At 35.3% G+C, this 16078-nt stretch overlaps 1 protein-coding gene across 2 annotated transcripts in view; it reads left to right on the top strand.

Annotated features, from left to right (window-relative positions):
• The window catches only part of ASB3 (ankyrin repeat and SOCS box containing 3), a 92085-nt gene that overhangs the window by 33227 nt on the left and 42780 nt on the right, over positions 1-16078 (top strand). For both annotated transcript variants that reach the window (XM_068564844.1, XM_068564845.1), the window contains exon 3: positions 5036-5194. In XM_068564844.1, coding sequence (XP_068420945.1) covers positions 5036-5194 — 159 coding nt within the window. The remainder of the gene's footprint in view (positions 1-5035; positions 5195-16078) is intronic.

Raw genomic sequence — 16078 nt, 5'->3', positions numbered from 1 at the left:
TGACTTATTAACAGTAGTATTTGTTTACCTTTGTATAACCATACAATAACTGCTTCTGTGTTATTAAGAATGATAAGAATGCCTACCTTGAATTATATAAGTATGGTGTTTCAGCTGGACATTTAGAAATGTTGTCCTTTATATGGAAGTGCTTATGCCTGGCTGATTTTTATTGCTAAGCTAGGTGATGTGGCAGAAGTAGTCTGCTGTTTTAATTTAAGCATTTGGTACTTACTGGTCATGTTTATTTTTTATTCCTTCTCCAAAGAAAAAGAACAGTGCTGCCGAAATTGAGGGTATGAGTGTTTTCCTTGAATTAGTCTTTTTTTTTTTTTAATACTTTTCAGTTTCCTGAATTTGGGGACTCTTTCCAATTAGTTTGATTTTGTACTTGCTGAGGACACAGAAGAGAACAGGACAGACAAGGTCCCTGCCGTAGTGTTTTTATTCCCTTTGGGGGTAGGGGTGGGAACAGACAATAAATACCTAAACAGTTAAACAAGGTAATTTCAAAAGGTAAAAGTGTTGTGGAAAAAATAGAACAGAGTAATGGGACAGAGAGTAATCATGCACATCTCTTTCCAGCTCTGTATTTGGTTGACTTCATGTTCGTAGGTTGAGATCAGCCATGTGGGAGTAGTTACACCACAGAAATCAGCCAGTGTTACAAACCAATTCTATAAACTTTTTTTTTTTCTTTTTTCACTCCCTCAGAGCCAGTTACACAGCCAGCACACAACTGAGTGAGGGGCTCAGTAAATGAGACTAAATGAGACAGTGTGACACTCAGGAAGCAGGGTGTGGGAAGAGAATTAATGGTGATTGAGCACTGCTTTGTAGCAGTCATTGTACTAGATGCTTGATTTACATTATTTATCTAAATATGCAAAACTGCTATTGAGAACATGTTATCCCCATTTTATTGTTGAAAAGACCAAGGCTCAGAGAAGTTGACTCGTCAAAAGTTATGTAATAAACCAGGATATTTGATTTGAACCCATTTCTCTCTGACTCTAAAGCCCATGTTTTTCCACTATAGTATGCTTCCAGCGTTTAATCAAAGTAAACATTTTTAACATTCAGTTAATTTAAACTGAGTTTGAATATAACATTCCATGTTATGACACTCAGTGCACCATTTACATTTCATTAATCATGGGCATTCACATTCTTCTCCCCTGTGTACTTACCATCACCAGTCACTCAGAAGGTAGACTTTTGGGACCATAGCTCATCAAAATTACTAACTTATTACTTCATGGATGGGAAAGAAAGTAATCCTCACAATGTTTTTGGTGTGGCTTTTTGTTTGTTTTGTTTTAAGGGATGAGAGGTGACAAGGCTAAATTCTCCAAATCATAATACAGGAAGTTTATCATGAATGCTTTTTAAATCACGTGTTCTAGAGTCTATGATAGTTGAATGTTTAAAGATATTGGAAAAATAGAGTTTATGCCTCAAATGTAAACATACATGTTTTCAGAATTTGTTTGAAGTTAATTCTATAGCTTGAATTCCCAAACTATCTCTAGTGACAAAGGCATGAATTTTTTGTTGTTGTTATAAATTTATTTTATTTATTTATTTTTGGCTGTGTTGGGTCTTCGTTGCTGCGTGCGGGCTTTCTCTAGTTGCGGCGAGTGGGTGCTACTCTTCATCGCAGTGCGTGGGCTTCTCATTGCGGTGGTTTCTGTTGTTGGGGAGCACGGTCTCTAGGCGCTCGGGCTTCAGTAGCTGTGGCACACGGGCTTAGTTGCTCCCTGGCGTGTGGGATCTTCCCGGACCAGGGCTCGAACCCGTGTCCCCTGCATTGGCAGGCAGATTCTTAACCACTGCACCACCAGGGAAGTCCCCAAAGGCATGAATTTGAATATTTGTTTCTAGTCAAAAAGTTCATTCCAGATATACTGATATCTCTTCCCACATCAGTTTTATGTTATAATTTTTTTTCCTTTTAGCTACTGAATAAAATTAGGCAGGCTTTTGACTTAATGTGTTTGAACTGGCTATTTAAGTCATCTATGTTTTCTTTTAGAAATTAAAAGTATCACCTTCATTGTTAATGACTATTCTTTTTTAGACTTGATGTTTTTGGAGGGTAAGTCACTCATAGTTAACTATGTGAATAGTTGATATAAATGGTCAAATAAAAATTTCTCACGATTTGTATTAGAGTTCACTATTATGAAATAAATTTTGGATAAATCTAATTTATGTGCAGTACATACACAAGGATTAGGGTAGGGGTAGGGAGATAGGAAATAGGGTTTGCAGAGGGTAAGAAGCAGCTATATGACTTATTCTAGGAGGTGGTGACATTTTTGGTCTCAGTTTTCCATGAGTTTGGTTGTTCTGTGTAGTTGGAACGAATGTCCAAAATTCTGTCAGATTTGGTTACTTGATTCAATAGAAAAATCAAACTAAAATGAAGCAAAAGGGCTATATAGCCTATTGGTCACTTTCAAAAATGTTTTCTATATTCCCCTGGCTCATCCCTTCTTTTGTAAAGTCCATACTTTATTCAGATCCACTGTCTTTTAAAAAAGATTATAATTTAAACTTTTCTGGTTGATTCAAGTTCATAAACATTTACCAGTGAGGAATGGTAGCTGACTACTTTGTAAAATGTCTAGCTAGCATACAGCTTCATGTAAGGAGGTATTTTAAAGTGATGGTGACGTACAAACATTTCTAGTCTTGAAGAGTGAAGTGAGGTCTCTTCTGCTTAATGATGACAGTAGCATCTTCATATCCGTAACCAGTTAACTTGTTATTATGGGTTAATCTTAAAAGTTTTGAAAAAAAGTTTGACATTTCTGTCATTCTTTATACTTGCTATACTTGTGTTTTATATGATTCATAATTCTCTTGTCCCTTGTGGCTCAGCTGGTATACATAAAATTGTCTTTTATTATATAATTTCTGCCTCCTTAAACTTCATCTAATATTAGTTAACTGCCAGAGATTCCTGAACCATACTTTTTATTAGTATACTGAAGTATGAAGGTGCTCAGGCCTAGACAAAAAGGATGGAAGAGTCTTAGAAGGTTAGGAAGGCTTTGCTTTACTGTCTTCATTTTAGATCCAGAATCTAGCCTAGAAGTCATACATGGCCTTTTCATTCAAGTTGGAGAAGAACGCTGAAGTATGGATTACTTAGAAATTTAATATGCATATATATATATATATATATATATATATATATACACACACATATTTACATATATATATATATATATATATATATATATATATATCACTTTAGCTTTCTGTATAAAGTATTAGCACAAATAACAAATTTGCTTGTCTTCTGTATTGGCAGTTTGGTGTAATAGGTACTGAGATTTCATGAAGTTTATTATCTTAAAGAACAATAATGATCTTCAGTGACAATCATGCCATTCTATATTAAACCATTTGCTGACGAAAGGTCACTTAAACTCTTGTAATTAATTATAACATACTGTGAACAAGTACTTTTATGTGGCCAATATATGATCTAATAATTCATAGTACTTTTTATTAGTTCATGTTAAGAAAATATTACACTGTTACACTGGGCATGTTAACAGATATTGGAAATCCTTAGATAAATAAGGCAGTGTAGCATAGTGATTGAGTTGTGTTCAGATGGACCACGTTATTTTACTTATTCTAACTTTAGCACATGGTTTAATAGTAAGTCTAGCTTCCCCCCAATAATTTTCTTCTTTTATTTTTCTAAATTCTTTGTTATTCTTACCTGCCCTCCCTAACCCCTATCAACTTGAGTCACTTTGCAAGTATAAAACCAATCAATGAACTAACACCCAGCTCTGTTGACATTTTGATTAGAATTATGATAAATTTATTATTATTTTGGGAAGAATCAGCTTCTTTATAATGTTGAAATTTTCTATTTGGGAGCTATTTACATATCTGTATCTATATATATCTGTGTGTTCCTAGTTTTTCATGTCTTAACCTTATAGTTTTGTGGATATCTGAATATATGTCAGTTTCTGACTAATCTGGGAACACTGTTTTTGTGATAGGAACTTTTAAAATATAACTACCCTATCTTGCCATTTAGTTGTGTATCCTGTAAAGTTGGAGGCTGTTTATTTATGCTTACAAGCTGTTAATTGAGTATTATTATGGCTTAGACTGACAGTTTCAGCAGTTATGATCACAGGAATTACTTAAAACAGATGATTATTGTAGTCAGGAGCATTAGTTTTAATTCTGGTATTTCAAGAAAATATTATTTAAAGCTTTTTTTACTTGTTTATTTTTTGTTTTTGTTTATCAGTGCTCTCAGAAATGCCTCCCCCATTCAACCCACCGTTCTATTGTGGGTTTAGAATTTTATTGTTTTGGAGGCAAAGGTAAGAAAGTCACTTAATATTATCTTTTGCTGTGGACTTACAAAAAATTTAATGTGGACATTGTTTACATAATTTGAATGTTACCAAAACTTTGAGATTTTCATAACAAACCCCAGAAAACTTAAGTCAACTCATAAGTTCCTTATAAATTGTATGCCATTGTTCAGTTTCTTCGGAGTGCATTTTATTATTTTAGAAATGTAGGCTTCATTAATGATTAGAATGTAGTTTTAGGTTAGAAAAGGAGTATTTTAAATACCTTCATCTTATTAGTTGAGTACAAGGAAGTAATGCTACAGGTGAGACCATTTTCCTTATGGAAATTTAGAAATAAATGAATCAAATTTATTAATATTTCAGTAAATCTTGGATCTTGCTTTTGTGTTATTACTTTTCAATTCCTGCCACTCTCCTTCCCCCACTTACCAAAAATTAGAGAAGAGAAAATGAGTGTGTGGGCAGAATTTGTGTTAAGACTACTGGGAAGCTGTTTATACTGTGACCCTTGTAGAACTTTTTCTTGATTTTCTAGAGAGTTTTAAACTATGAGACCTCCCATTTATAATTATCTTTTAATATTTTATTAAATTCTTCTTGGAATCTTTGCTTTTTAATCCCAAGAAATAGAAGTGATACCTTCTAATTGATAGTTTTTTATTCTTTCATAGATTCATCTAAAAACTACATTAAAACAAAGACTTTTGAGGGCTTCTGTGCATTACATCTTGCTGCAAGTCAAGGACATTGGAAGATCATACAGATTCTTTTAGAAGCCGGGGCAGATCCTAATGCCACTACTTTAGAGGAAACCACACCACTGTTTTTAGGTGAAGTATATTATTTGTGGTACAGATATAATTTTTTATTTTTTACTTTTATTTTTTGCTAAAGAAACTAAGCTTAATTTTTCCTAAAGCTGTTGTATTTATAGTGTGTTCTCTGGCAAATATTATACTGTCACTTCTTTGATTTTGAAACCAAAAAGGTATTTTTAAAGGTTCTTCTTTGTTTTCTACCCTTGGGTGATAGCATCTGGGAATATCTTTTAAATGTTTACTTAAAGTTGTAAAACCTGTTCTGAATTGTAGTCATTATCATTGTTCTCAATGTTGTTCTGAAGACCAGGGAGAGTTTAAATTGTAACAGTAGTTACAAGGTTACCTGTGAATGTTTTATGTTTGCTTTTGCTTTTGCTTTTTCTTAGCATTAAGAAATTAAGAATGTTTTATGGAAGAAATCATGAGCTAAACCTTTAACGCCAGTTAATTTGTTGCCTATATGGATCACTATTCAGACTTCTTCAGTTGTGGTCTGTTTTTTAATTCATTAAGAACAAAGGCCAGGGACTTCCCTGGTGGTCCAGTGGGTAAGACTCTGTGCTCCCAATGCAGGGGGCCTGGGTTCGATTACTGGTTGGGGAACTAGATCCTGCATGCTGCAGGTAAGAAGTCCGCATGCTGTAACTAAGAGTTCACGTGCTGCAACTAAGAAGTCCTCATGCCGCAACTAAGAGTCTGCATTCTGCAACTAAGACCCGGCGTAGCCAAAATAAATAAATAAATAAATAATAAACAAACAAATAAATAAATACTAAAAAAAATAAAAAAGAACAAAGGCCAAATTCTGAAGGGCTACTTCTAATACCTGTCTTTTTTGCTTCTCTCCCTCCCTTTCATCCTGTTTGTCTTCAGGGACATTGTGGCCCATAAAGTTTAGTGGAACATGAGAAAATTAAGAGAATACAACATTTGTACAGAATCAGTGTATTTGGATTATAGTTTTGGTCCTGCCACATGTAATTCATATGTTCATTTATTTACTGTATGCTTCAGTTTCCTCACTTATAAAATGAGAGTAATAGTACCTACCTAGTCTTTATTGGGCTGAGAATAAAATGAGATATCTATGAAAATAATTTTTTCCTTGTAAATTTAAAAATATATATTCTTAAAGTTTATGTACAGTAGAATTCATTCTTTTTAGTGTACAGTTTTACGAGTTTTGATGTATGCATAAAAATGTGTAATGACAATGACAGTCAAGACACAGAACAGTTCCATCACCTTGCAGAATTCCATCATGCTGCCTATTTTTAATCAACCTTTTCCCCCTACTTCACCCCTGACAACCACTGATCTGTTTTCTGTTTTCATCCCTGTGGTTTGTTTTTTTCTTTTTTGGCTGTGCTGTGCAGCTTGTGGGATCTCAGTTCCTTGACCAGGGATTGAACCTGGGCCACAGCAGTGGAAGCCCAGAATCCTAGGCCACCAGGGAACTCCCCTGTAGTTTGTTTTTTTTACAGAATGTCATAAATATATATGAAATAATACAACATGTAACCTTTGAGACTGACTTCTTTCACTTAGCATAATGCTTTTGAGATTCATACATGTTGTTGCATGTATCAGTAATTCATTCCTTTCTTGCTAAGTAGTATTCCATTGTATGAGTGCACCACAATTTATCTATTTACTAGTTGATAGACATCTGAGTTTTCAGTGTTTGTTGATTATGAATAAATTGCCACAAACTTTTGCACACAGGTTTTGTTTGAATATAAGTTTTCATTTCTCTTGAATTAATATTTAGGATTGTTGGTTCGTGTGGTAAGTGTATGTTTAATTTTGGAAAACAATTTGGAAGTTTCTTATATAGTGACTCTCCCATTTTGCATCCCTTCCAGTAATGTTTGAGAGTTTCAGTTGTCGTGCATCCTCACCATGTCACTTGGTATTGACAAATTTTTCTTTTTTTCTTTTTTTACATTTTAGTCATTTTAATAGGGATTTAGTGGTATCTCGTTGTGATTTTAATTTGTATTTTTCCTGATTGCTAATGATGTTGAACATCTTTTCATATGATTATTTGCCGTCTTTCCTTTTTTTTCTGTTCTTAGACAAGTGTGTTTTGTTTTGAAATAATTTCAGACTTATGGAAATAACAGTACAAAGGATTCTTGTGTACCTTTCACCCAAAGTTTGTTCTTTTGCCCTGTTCAGTGTATCGTTTTTTCTCCCTATATATTTATCCATGTATTATTTTTTTGGAACCCTTTGAGATTAAATTGTAGACATAAAGCTTCTTTACCCATAAATACTTCCGTGTGAACTTCCTAGAAGCAATGAAATTCTTTTATGTAACTGCCATAAAATAATCAAAATCAGGAAGTTAACACTGATACAGTACTGTTGTTTACTCTACATTTTACTCAGGTTTGCCAGTTGCTCCACTAATGTCCTTTTTAGCAAATAAAAAAAAAATTTTTTTAATTGGTTCAAGATCAGTCCAGGATTATTTATTATATTTAGATGTTATGTCTCTTTAGCCTCCCGTAATTTGGAACAGTTTTTCAGTCTTTATCTGTTATGATTTTAGCATTTTTGAAGAGTTTAGGCCATTTATTTTGTAGAATGTCTTTAAATTTGGGTTTGTCTGATGTTTTTTCTTGATAAAGTACAGGTTATACATTTCTCCAGGAATACCACAGAAGTGAAATGGTATCTTGGTGCATCTTATCAGGAAGAAAATGATCCATTACTGGTGACATTAATTTATAAAAGTGTTTTAAATATGTGATATATACTATTATGAAGATGTTTCATGGAAGCCTTGCTGTAATATGGTTTGAGTTTCCTAGAGGGGAGATTACTTTTTATGTAAAGTTTGTTTTTTTTTAACCACATCCACATTTAACCCATTTCGGATATTCTGTACAACTACATAGTAAGCTTAAGCTTTCATTGAAGCCGTGCTAAGTTCAATCTCTATTCTAGTTGTTATCTTCAAGGAATCTAACATAGAGGCGTGAACAAAAGGAATTAAGTCCTGTAAAAGAGTTAGAAATAACGTGTTCAGGGTATTAAAAAAGGGAAAAATAAGTCACCCTGGGATGACAGAGGAAGATATCATGTGCAGAGTACTGTATTAATAGTAACAGCAACATTTATTAAGCAGAGAATGTGTACCAAACTCTGTGTCAGATGTTTTACATGAATTACCTTGTTTAATTTTCACCATGATTCTATGACATATGTACTATTACTATTTCTACTATCACAGATGAGGAAGTGTGAAAACACTGTATTTAGGATCAGAAGTTCTGTATTTAAGTTTTGATCTTGCTAACTGTCTGTGTATTGGTTAGAATAGCATTTCCTGAATTGATTCAGTGAGCTATTAATAGATGTTCATTGACAGAAGTATTCCTGATCAACATATGTTTGGGAAATGCTATGTTCTATATTCCCCAGTGTAGAAAAACAAAAATTAGTAGCCATGTAGCTTTATGTGTCCACCTAGTCTGCAGTATCCTCTGTACTCTTATGTTATCCTGTTTTAGTATTTTCATAGTTCTTATCACTGGCTGCAATTATTTTATTTATTTGCTACTTTGTTTATTGACTCCTCTCACTAGAAAGAATGTTCCACGAGAGCAGGGATTTTATTTATCTTGTTCACTGTTGTAACTCCCAAACTCAGATCAGTGCCTGGTATATGGTAGGCATGCAGTAAATTATTTGTTGAATGAAAGAATGAAGGTCTTTGAAATAACTTCTTATAAAACATCACTTGTTTTAACTTTAATCCAGCATTTTGAAATGTATTTGACCTTAATATTATTTTTATTTGTGGAACACTTAGGGGGAATATCTCAAAAAACATTAATATTCCATAGGACTATTTGAGAAATGCTAGCTTGATCACTTAGTTTACAGTTTCAAAATATAATAGTTCCATTTACTGAATTCAGCATCGTGCTTACTTATTATATAAGTATTTGGAGAAAATTAGAGATTCAGAGTTTTTAGTGATTTATATTTCAGGATATACTTGCTGTTTTTTATGTTAATGAAGGAAGAGTTGCCAGGATAATTCACACCAGTGAAAAACTTTAAATCACTTATTTTTAGTAATAGGATTTATTTAGTTTCTTTGGCAGCAAACTACCATCCTAATTATGTTTTGTATTGGCTAATACAAAAAATATTTTGACTGAAGCAGAGAGTTTAAGCCCAAGGATATATAGTACATAGAGTACTTCTGCATGCTCAAGTACTGCATCAATTGTATTAGGTCCTTGTTTGGAAGTAGAGTTTTTTTTTTTTTAATTAACTTATTTATTTTTGGCTGTGTTGGGTCTTCGTTTCTGTGCGAGGGCTTTCTCTAGCTCTAGTTGTGGCGAGCGGGGGCCACTCTTCATCGCGGTGCGCGGGCCTCTCACTGTCGCGGCCTCTCTTGTTGAGGAGCACAAGCTCCAGACGCGCAGGCTCAGTAGTTGTGGCTCACGGGCCTAGTTGCTCCGCGGCATGTGGGATCTTCCCAGACCAGGGCTCGAATCCGTGTCCCCTGCATTGGCAGGCAGAGTCTCAACCACTGTGCCACCAGGGAAGCCCGAAAGTAGAGTATTTTTAAAAAAGGAAGAGAAAAGGAAAAGTACAGCCTGAGCTTTTGCAAAAACATAGTGACAAAGAATGGATATGTGACTCTTCAGTTAGGTGTTTGTTTAGTTAGGTGTTCTGGGCTCTAGTGTCTGCTCTGACCCATAAATAATATGACAGACTTCAGCAATGTGCTTTACTTACCTGTATCTTTCTCCTTCTTTTAAATAACCATAGTGATCTGTGTTTCCATCTATAATGGAAGAGTTTTTTTTATTAAAACAAAATCTAGAACACTTCAAGGTTTGCACCAAGCTATAGATGATAATCTCTAGGTAAGGAAGAGAGGTTGGACCAACTGGACTTAAAGTGAGAAAGGGGGACTACCCGTCTAGTATAGCTTCCTTCCCCACCTGTAGCTTTATCTTCCAAAACTGTTCATTGCTGAAACTTTGGAGTATGTTACCCCTCCCCCCAAGGGAAGCTATATTCCCTTGCATGTTGTAGTACCTATCCTGTGGCCCAGTTAACACCTAAACTGGGAGATCAAGGCATAGAAAATGAATACAGAACTATGGAAATTTTCAGGTGACTAGAAAAGTCATCACCATCAGTGGTGTGTCATTATGATTGAACTAAAGGCTAAATGCAGACAGAAAATTTACTGCTCCACTGTTTATAATGGGATTATCTTTCCTACACGGAACTCACCAAGATTTTCATAAAATTGAGTTTGGAAGGAAGGTTTTCAGTTCGATGACAGTAAGAATTAAAATGAGACAATCCCACAAATTCAGGAAACAACACTGATAAATTGGAGGCTCAAATCCAACCCAGTGCGACCTCACAGAACAATTTCTATGAGAACTGCACAGCATGCTGTTTTGGCTTTTGATGGATTATTTTTCATTTTTTGTTCTTCTGAGTCTCTGCTTAGTCTGTGTAACCTTCAACGTTAAACATAGCTGTGCTGTTTATTAGGAACAAAGTTTTTTATAAACAGTGTTATGTGAGGCTGCCTATTTCAATATTAAATTGTAAAATATGTCATACTTTAGCTCGTGTGGCCTATCCTTTAACTCTGACTCTGTTGATATATTCCAGAGTTGAACAAACCAACCTGTATTTCACTTTTCACTGGTATTTTCATGGATTAGTGATCATTCATAGAGTTATTTTTTGAGGTGCTATGAATTTTGAGGTTTAGCATTCATATATTTAATATGTATTATATTAATTAAACTTAATCTTTGGCGTTATTTGTAGATCTTTCAATGGAAAGATTAATCATCTTCCTCAAGGATTATAACTTAAGCTTATTTTTATTTGAGGACATGTTCTTGAAAATAGGAGTTTGAGTTTTCTCAGGTCTGAAGTATGGCTGTTCACTAAAAAGTTACATTTTAAAAATGTTAATTTCATGTTCTATTTACTTTCTTGATGTAACTTTTTATTATTTTATATCATACTCTTTGATGCTTTAAGACTGTATCTTTTCATTCCTTAAGGTAAGCAGTTTGAAGCTAGTATATTTATTGTCTTTCTTGTGTTACCTTCATATAATTAAATGTGTTTACGCCATCTGTCATTTTATTAGTCATGTTTGATTGATAGAATTAAACTTCCGGCTTTTAAAAATGAAGAAATCCGTATCCCTGTACTCTCCTGTGTAACTCTTTTTCTTTTTTCTGTCCTTTGCCAAATTTTGTTAGTTATATTGTATTAACGTCGTCAGTGGAAATAACATTTTGCTTCCTATTCTGGCATCTTAATGCCTTCATTTTATTTTATTCTTATAGTTCTGTGGTTCAGTAGCTTAGAGGTTTATCATCAGTTATTTTGCCGTGGTTTTTCCAGTCTTGTTTGGTTAACTAAATTCTTCCTTTAACAGAGTCCTCTGAAAGGACCCATGGGAATAATGTTCCTTGAGTTCTTGCATGTTCATAATTGAATAATTATTTTATTAAATTAAATTAATGAATTAATTTACTTTTTGGCCATGCCACACTGTAGCTTGTGGGATCTTAGTTCCCCAACCATGGATTGAACCCAGGCCCTTGGCAGTGAGAGTGCAGAGTCCTAAACACTGGAGTGGTCCTTGGGATGAGGGATGTTTTGCCAGATACTTTTTCTTTGATAGGGACTCCTCAGTGTAATGATTTGTTTCTCTAAGCCATTCTGTGGAGATCATACAGAGGTGGCTCCTTTAAGGAAACTACTGCTATATGAGTACTTCAAAAACGTGAATCGGATAATTACAGAAAGTGGTAGAATTCACTTTTATAGCTCTGCTATCTAAATCAAACGTTTCTCTTGACTCTGTTGGTGGGGAGACATATGGAAAAATAATAAAATAGTGGAATTTTAGGTTTTTGTCTTCTAAGACTTTCATGTGATTGAAAGATTTGTTTTTCTGGATATGGTCTCTGATGTCTAATTACCCATTTGACTTCTTTCTGTCAGAAACAGAGACATGTCAGTGGCAACATGTAGAATTAGATTGGGGTACTGACTACAATCTTTCTGTTACATTCCTAACATAATGAATTTTGTCCATTTGGTCATGGTTTTTCCCATCAGTATACATCTTTAAGATTGTTAGTCGTTGGGCAGACACGAGGTCCTTTGTAAGAAAGAAGTGTAACTTTTCATTACAATTTTAGAAAAAATTTTTCTAAGTAGTAAATCAAATACTACATTTCAGACTAAGGATTCATGGCCAAGACACATTATAGAAATATATCTGTATATATAGGGAGAGTGGTTTGAAATTAACCTTAAAAAAGCCTTACTTCATAACCATTCTGATTATAACATTTAATTATGAAATAAATAACTGTGGGTAGTCCTACTTACCCAGTGACATTCTCGAAATAATTCTCCATCCTTGCCAGTCACTTTGTCAGAGTGGAAAGTTGAAACTAACATATGCTGTCAGTGGAGTTAGTATAGTACTTTAATAGTTCTTCTGTCCTGGGTATAGGTAAAGTCTTAGAAAAACATAAAATCTGAGGTGACATAGAATAAATTCAAAACACTAGAAAAAAAAATCACTTGTCATTGCAGTCTAGTTTCTTTTCTAGTGCCACCAGATGTCAGTGTAACCACAGGACCAGAGAAATACACAGTAGATAAAATGGCTACGAACATTGTTTTTTGCTTTGTGAAAGAGGTAGGGAAAAACGTTTTATTCAAATTAGATATACAATGGAAAGATTATTTTATCAGTGAATTGTAGAGAAAAATGAAGTGCATAATGGAGAATAGAGTACATGTAGAACTTAAGAAGCATAGATACAGTTAAAAATTCATATATAAATCAAATGTACTAATAGAATACGTAGATGATCTCTGAGGCCCTCAGAAATCACCAACCTGTTGCTATAACTAGAGGAGATGGACAGCCTGTGGTTAAACTGTTCATTACAGCCTTACTGACTGTGATGTTTCTCAGTAGAACTACTGTCACAATCTGCGCCTCAAGATGAAAGAGTATATTCTAGCTTATAGATGTAAAACTCAGCTCACTACAATTTGCATTTGGTACAGAACTTGTCTACAGTAGTTCCCTAGAACACATAGTCACATTAGGCATTTTTCCAAAAGAGCATTCAGTAGGATAATTACATTTTAAAAAATCCCTCCTTTAGAAATTTATTGTTTAATGAGTGCTGCATTAAATAATGATCATTGTTTACTATTTTTAGTTAGAGTTTAATACTCCTAGTTAGATTTATTCCTTACATGTATGTATAGCTCTGCCATATTTCTCCCAGATGAGAATCCTATGTTGAGTCCATGTCTTCATGAAATCTTCATGTGGGGCTTGTGACTGCACTCTGTGTGCTACATGCCTCAACTGAGTTTTTTTTATTTTTTAGAAGGCGGAGGTCATTCTGCTTTTATTCTGTTTAAAAGCACCTAGCTTTTTATTTATTTATTTATTTATGGCTGTGTTGGGTCTTCTTTTCTGTGTGAGGGCTTTCTCTAGTTGCGGCAAGTGGGGGCCACTCTTCATTGCGGTTCATGGGCCTCTCATTATCGCGGCCTCTCTTGTTGCGGAGCACAAGCTCCAGACGCGCAGGCTCAGTAATTGTGGCTCACGGGCCTAGTTGCTCCGCGGCATGTGGGATCTTCCCAGACCAGGGCTTGAACCCGTGTCCCCTGCATTGGCAGGCAGATTCTCAACCACTGTGCCACCAGGGAAGCCCCTCAACTGAGTTCTGATTTTGGTTAGAAGTTTTATGTGGGTCAGCGGCTGCTTCTACTTCCTTGATTTCTCCTTTTCAACAATATTTTGTTATTCAGGTTATGTTATCCCAGATTACTTCTTTTTCCCTCTTAAATATAGGAAATGGAAAGATGTGTTTCTTCAAAAATATAAATGTCTTCCTAGAAATTATTGCAGGTAATGATGTTCTCATATCATTCTTACTTTGTTAGACTTTTGCTGTTACAGGTTTCTTCAGCACAATAACCTGACCTGTTGTGGGAGGGGCAGTGTCCCTGCCATCAGAGCTTCTGGTTTTTCTTTTCTGCTGTCGCAGCTAGAGTCTTACAGACAATACGTGTTTGGATTGAAGGGAGGAAAGCCTTTCTCCCATCTCTCTGTGTACCCCAGACACTTTTTGAGCTGTGTCTTCCAAATGGGATGTTTTATTTCATGTTTATTCTTTATCCTTGGGCTCTGGTCTCTGTTCAATGCCAGTGTAATACCAGATCCTATGATTCTGCTTTCTTTTTCTCTCTGGGAATCCACAGTACTTTTCCAGGTTCCAGAATTACTCATTTCCTTTCTGTCCTTGAACACCTGCCCCAAACCATAGGAACCACAACAAATGGCCTGGCTCCCTGTCCTCATTGCCAGGCATGTATCTTGGAGATAGATATGCCTAGTATTCTAGGTTAAATTCCAATTTAGTTAAATTCTAAACTCTAGACCAGAGCCGTCCAATAGAATTTGGAAGTGTCCTAAATCTGTACTGTCCAGTCACTAGCCAAGTGTGGCTCTTGAGCACTTCAAATGAAGCTAGTTTGATTGAGGTACTCAAATTTTCACTTAATTTAATTTTAATTAATTAGATTTAAATAGCCACATATGGCTACTGGCTTCTGTATCAGAGAGCGCAGCTCTTCGTATATCCTTAACTGAGCTGTAGTCCTCTTCTATCTTTGAAATGTTGGCCTTCTTTGCTGTAGCATGTGGTACTAGATGGGTCCCATGTAGAGAGGTGAGGGAGCAAAGAAACACCAGCTTAGCCAATCAGCTTGCTTATCAGTGGGATGGTAGAAATTGCAGCTGAATTTCCCTCATTATCCTCAGTTGATTAGGTGATTATCAGACTCACGCTCCAGTCTTAAGGAAATGTCTTTAGGTCTCTGCAAACTTGGACAGGAAGTGGAAGGAAAAGAAAGAGCATGAAAGTTCTGTATAAACAGCATCTGCCTATAGACCTAGTTCTGTTTTTTGGAAGAGAGAAAAATCTGGCAAGTGAATACAGGTGGTGGCCATGGAAAGATAGAGGATTATGGGCTTTGGATTCCTTTTTTGAGGGTGGGAAATAGTGTATATGTTTGTAAGACAAGATCGGTATGGCTGTGGAGGAGGAAAGATAAACATAAACGTTTATTTAAACTAATAAAACTGGTTTGTGGGTAATTATCATGGAGGAAGTAAATTGGACAATCAATCGGGGAAACCTGAGGATCTGCACTCTCACTTAGGAGGGGACCTGGATATGCACTTCTTGTAGTACTGGATGACGGTTGCAGTTAATTAGGTTGTTGGACAAAAGGATTGATCCTGCAAAGGGAAGAGGCTGTCCTTAGGGTGCATGGAGTGAAGGTGACCAATATGAGTTTAGTCAGAGAGCTGTATTAGTATTGAGGGAACTGTAATTATGGCCTAACTCCTCATGATTGAAAAGCTAACCTTCTGAGTATCCTATTTGTGGAGTTTATTAGGAAAAGAAGTTGACCAGTTATATATCAGGAAAGGGGTAAGGGAGACTGAGGGAGAGAAAGAAGGAACATTTATTGAGCACCTACTGTATTTACTTATATTAATTATTCAATCAACATAAAAGCCCATAGGTAAGTAGATTATCCTTATTTTATATGTGTAATGAGGTTGAGAGACTAACTTGTTCACAGCTGGACAGAGTGCCTGACTACACTATCTGTGTTCTTTCCACTAGAGTTAGGGCATCATCTTGATCCTAAATTATAATTCAGATATGTCTGAGATGCCTGAGCACTTGTGTCATGAACAAGTAGGTGGCAAATTCAGGAGCAGAATGAATGGTTTTCCGGTGGGGATTTTTATTTGAGTAA

Source organism: Eschrichtius robustus, chromosome 15 (genome assembly GCF_028021215.1).
Source record: "Eschrichtius robustus isolate mEscRob2 chromosome 15, mEscRob2.pri, whole genome shotgun sequence".
In the NCBI taxonomy this organism is placed as follows: domain Eukaryota; kingdom Metazoa; phylum Chordata; class Mammalia; order Artiodactyla; family Eschrichtiidae; genus Eschrichtius; species Eschrichtius robustus.
Note: the sequence above shows the minus strand (reverse complement) of the source record. Positions and strands in the feature narration are given on the sequence as shown.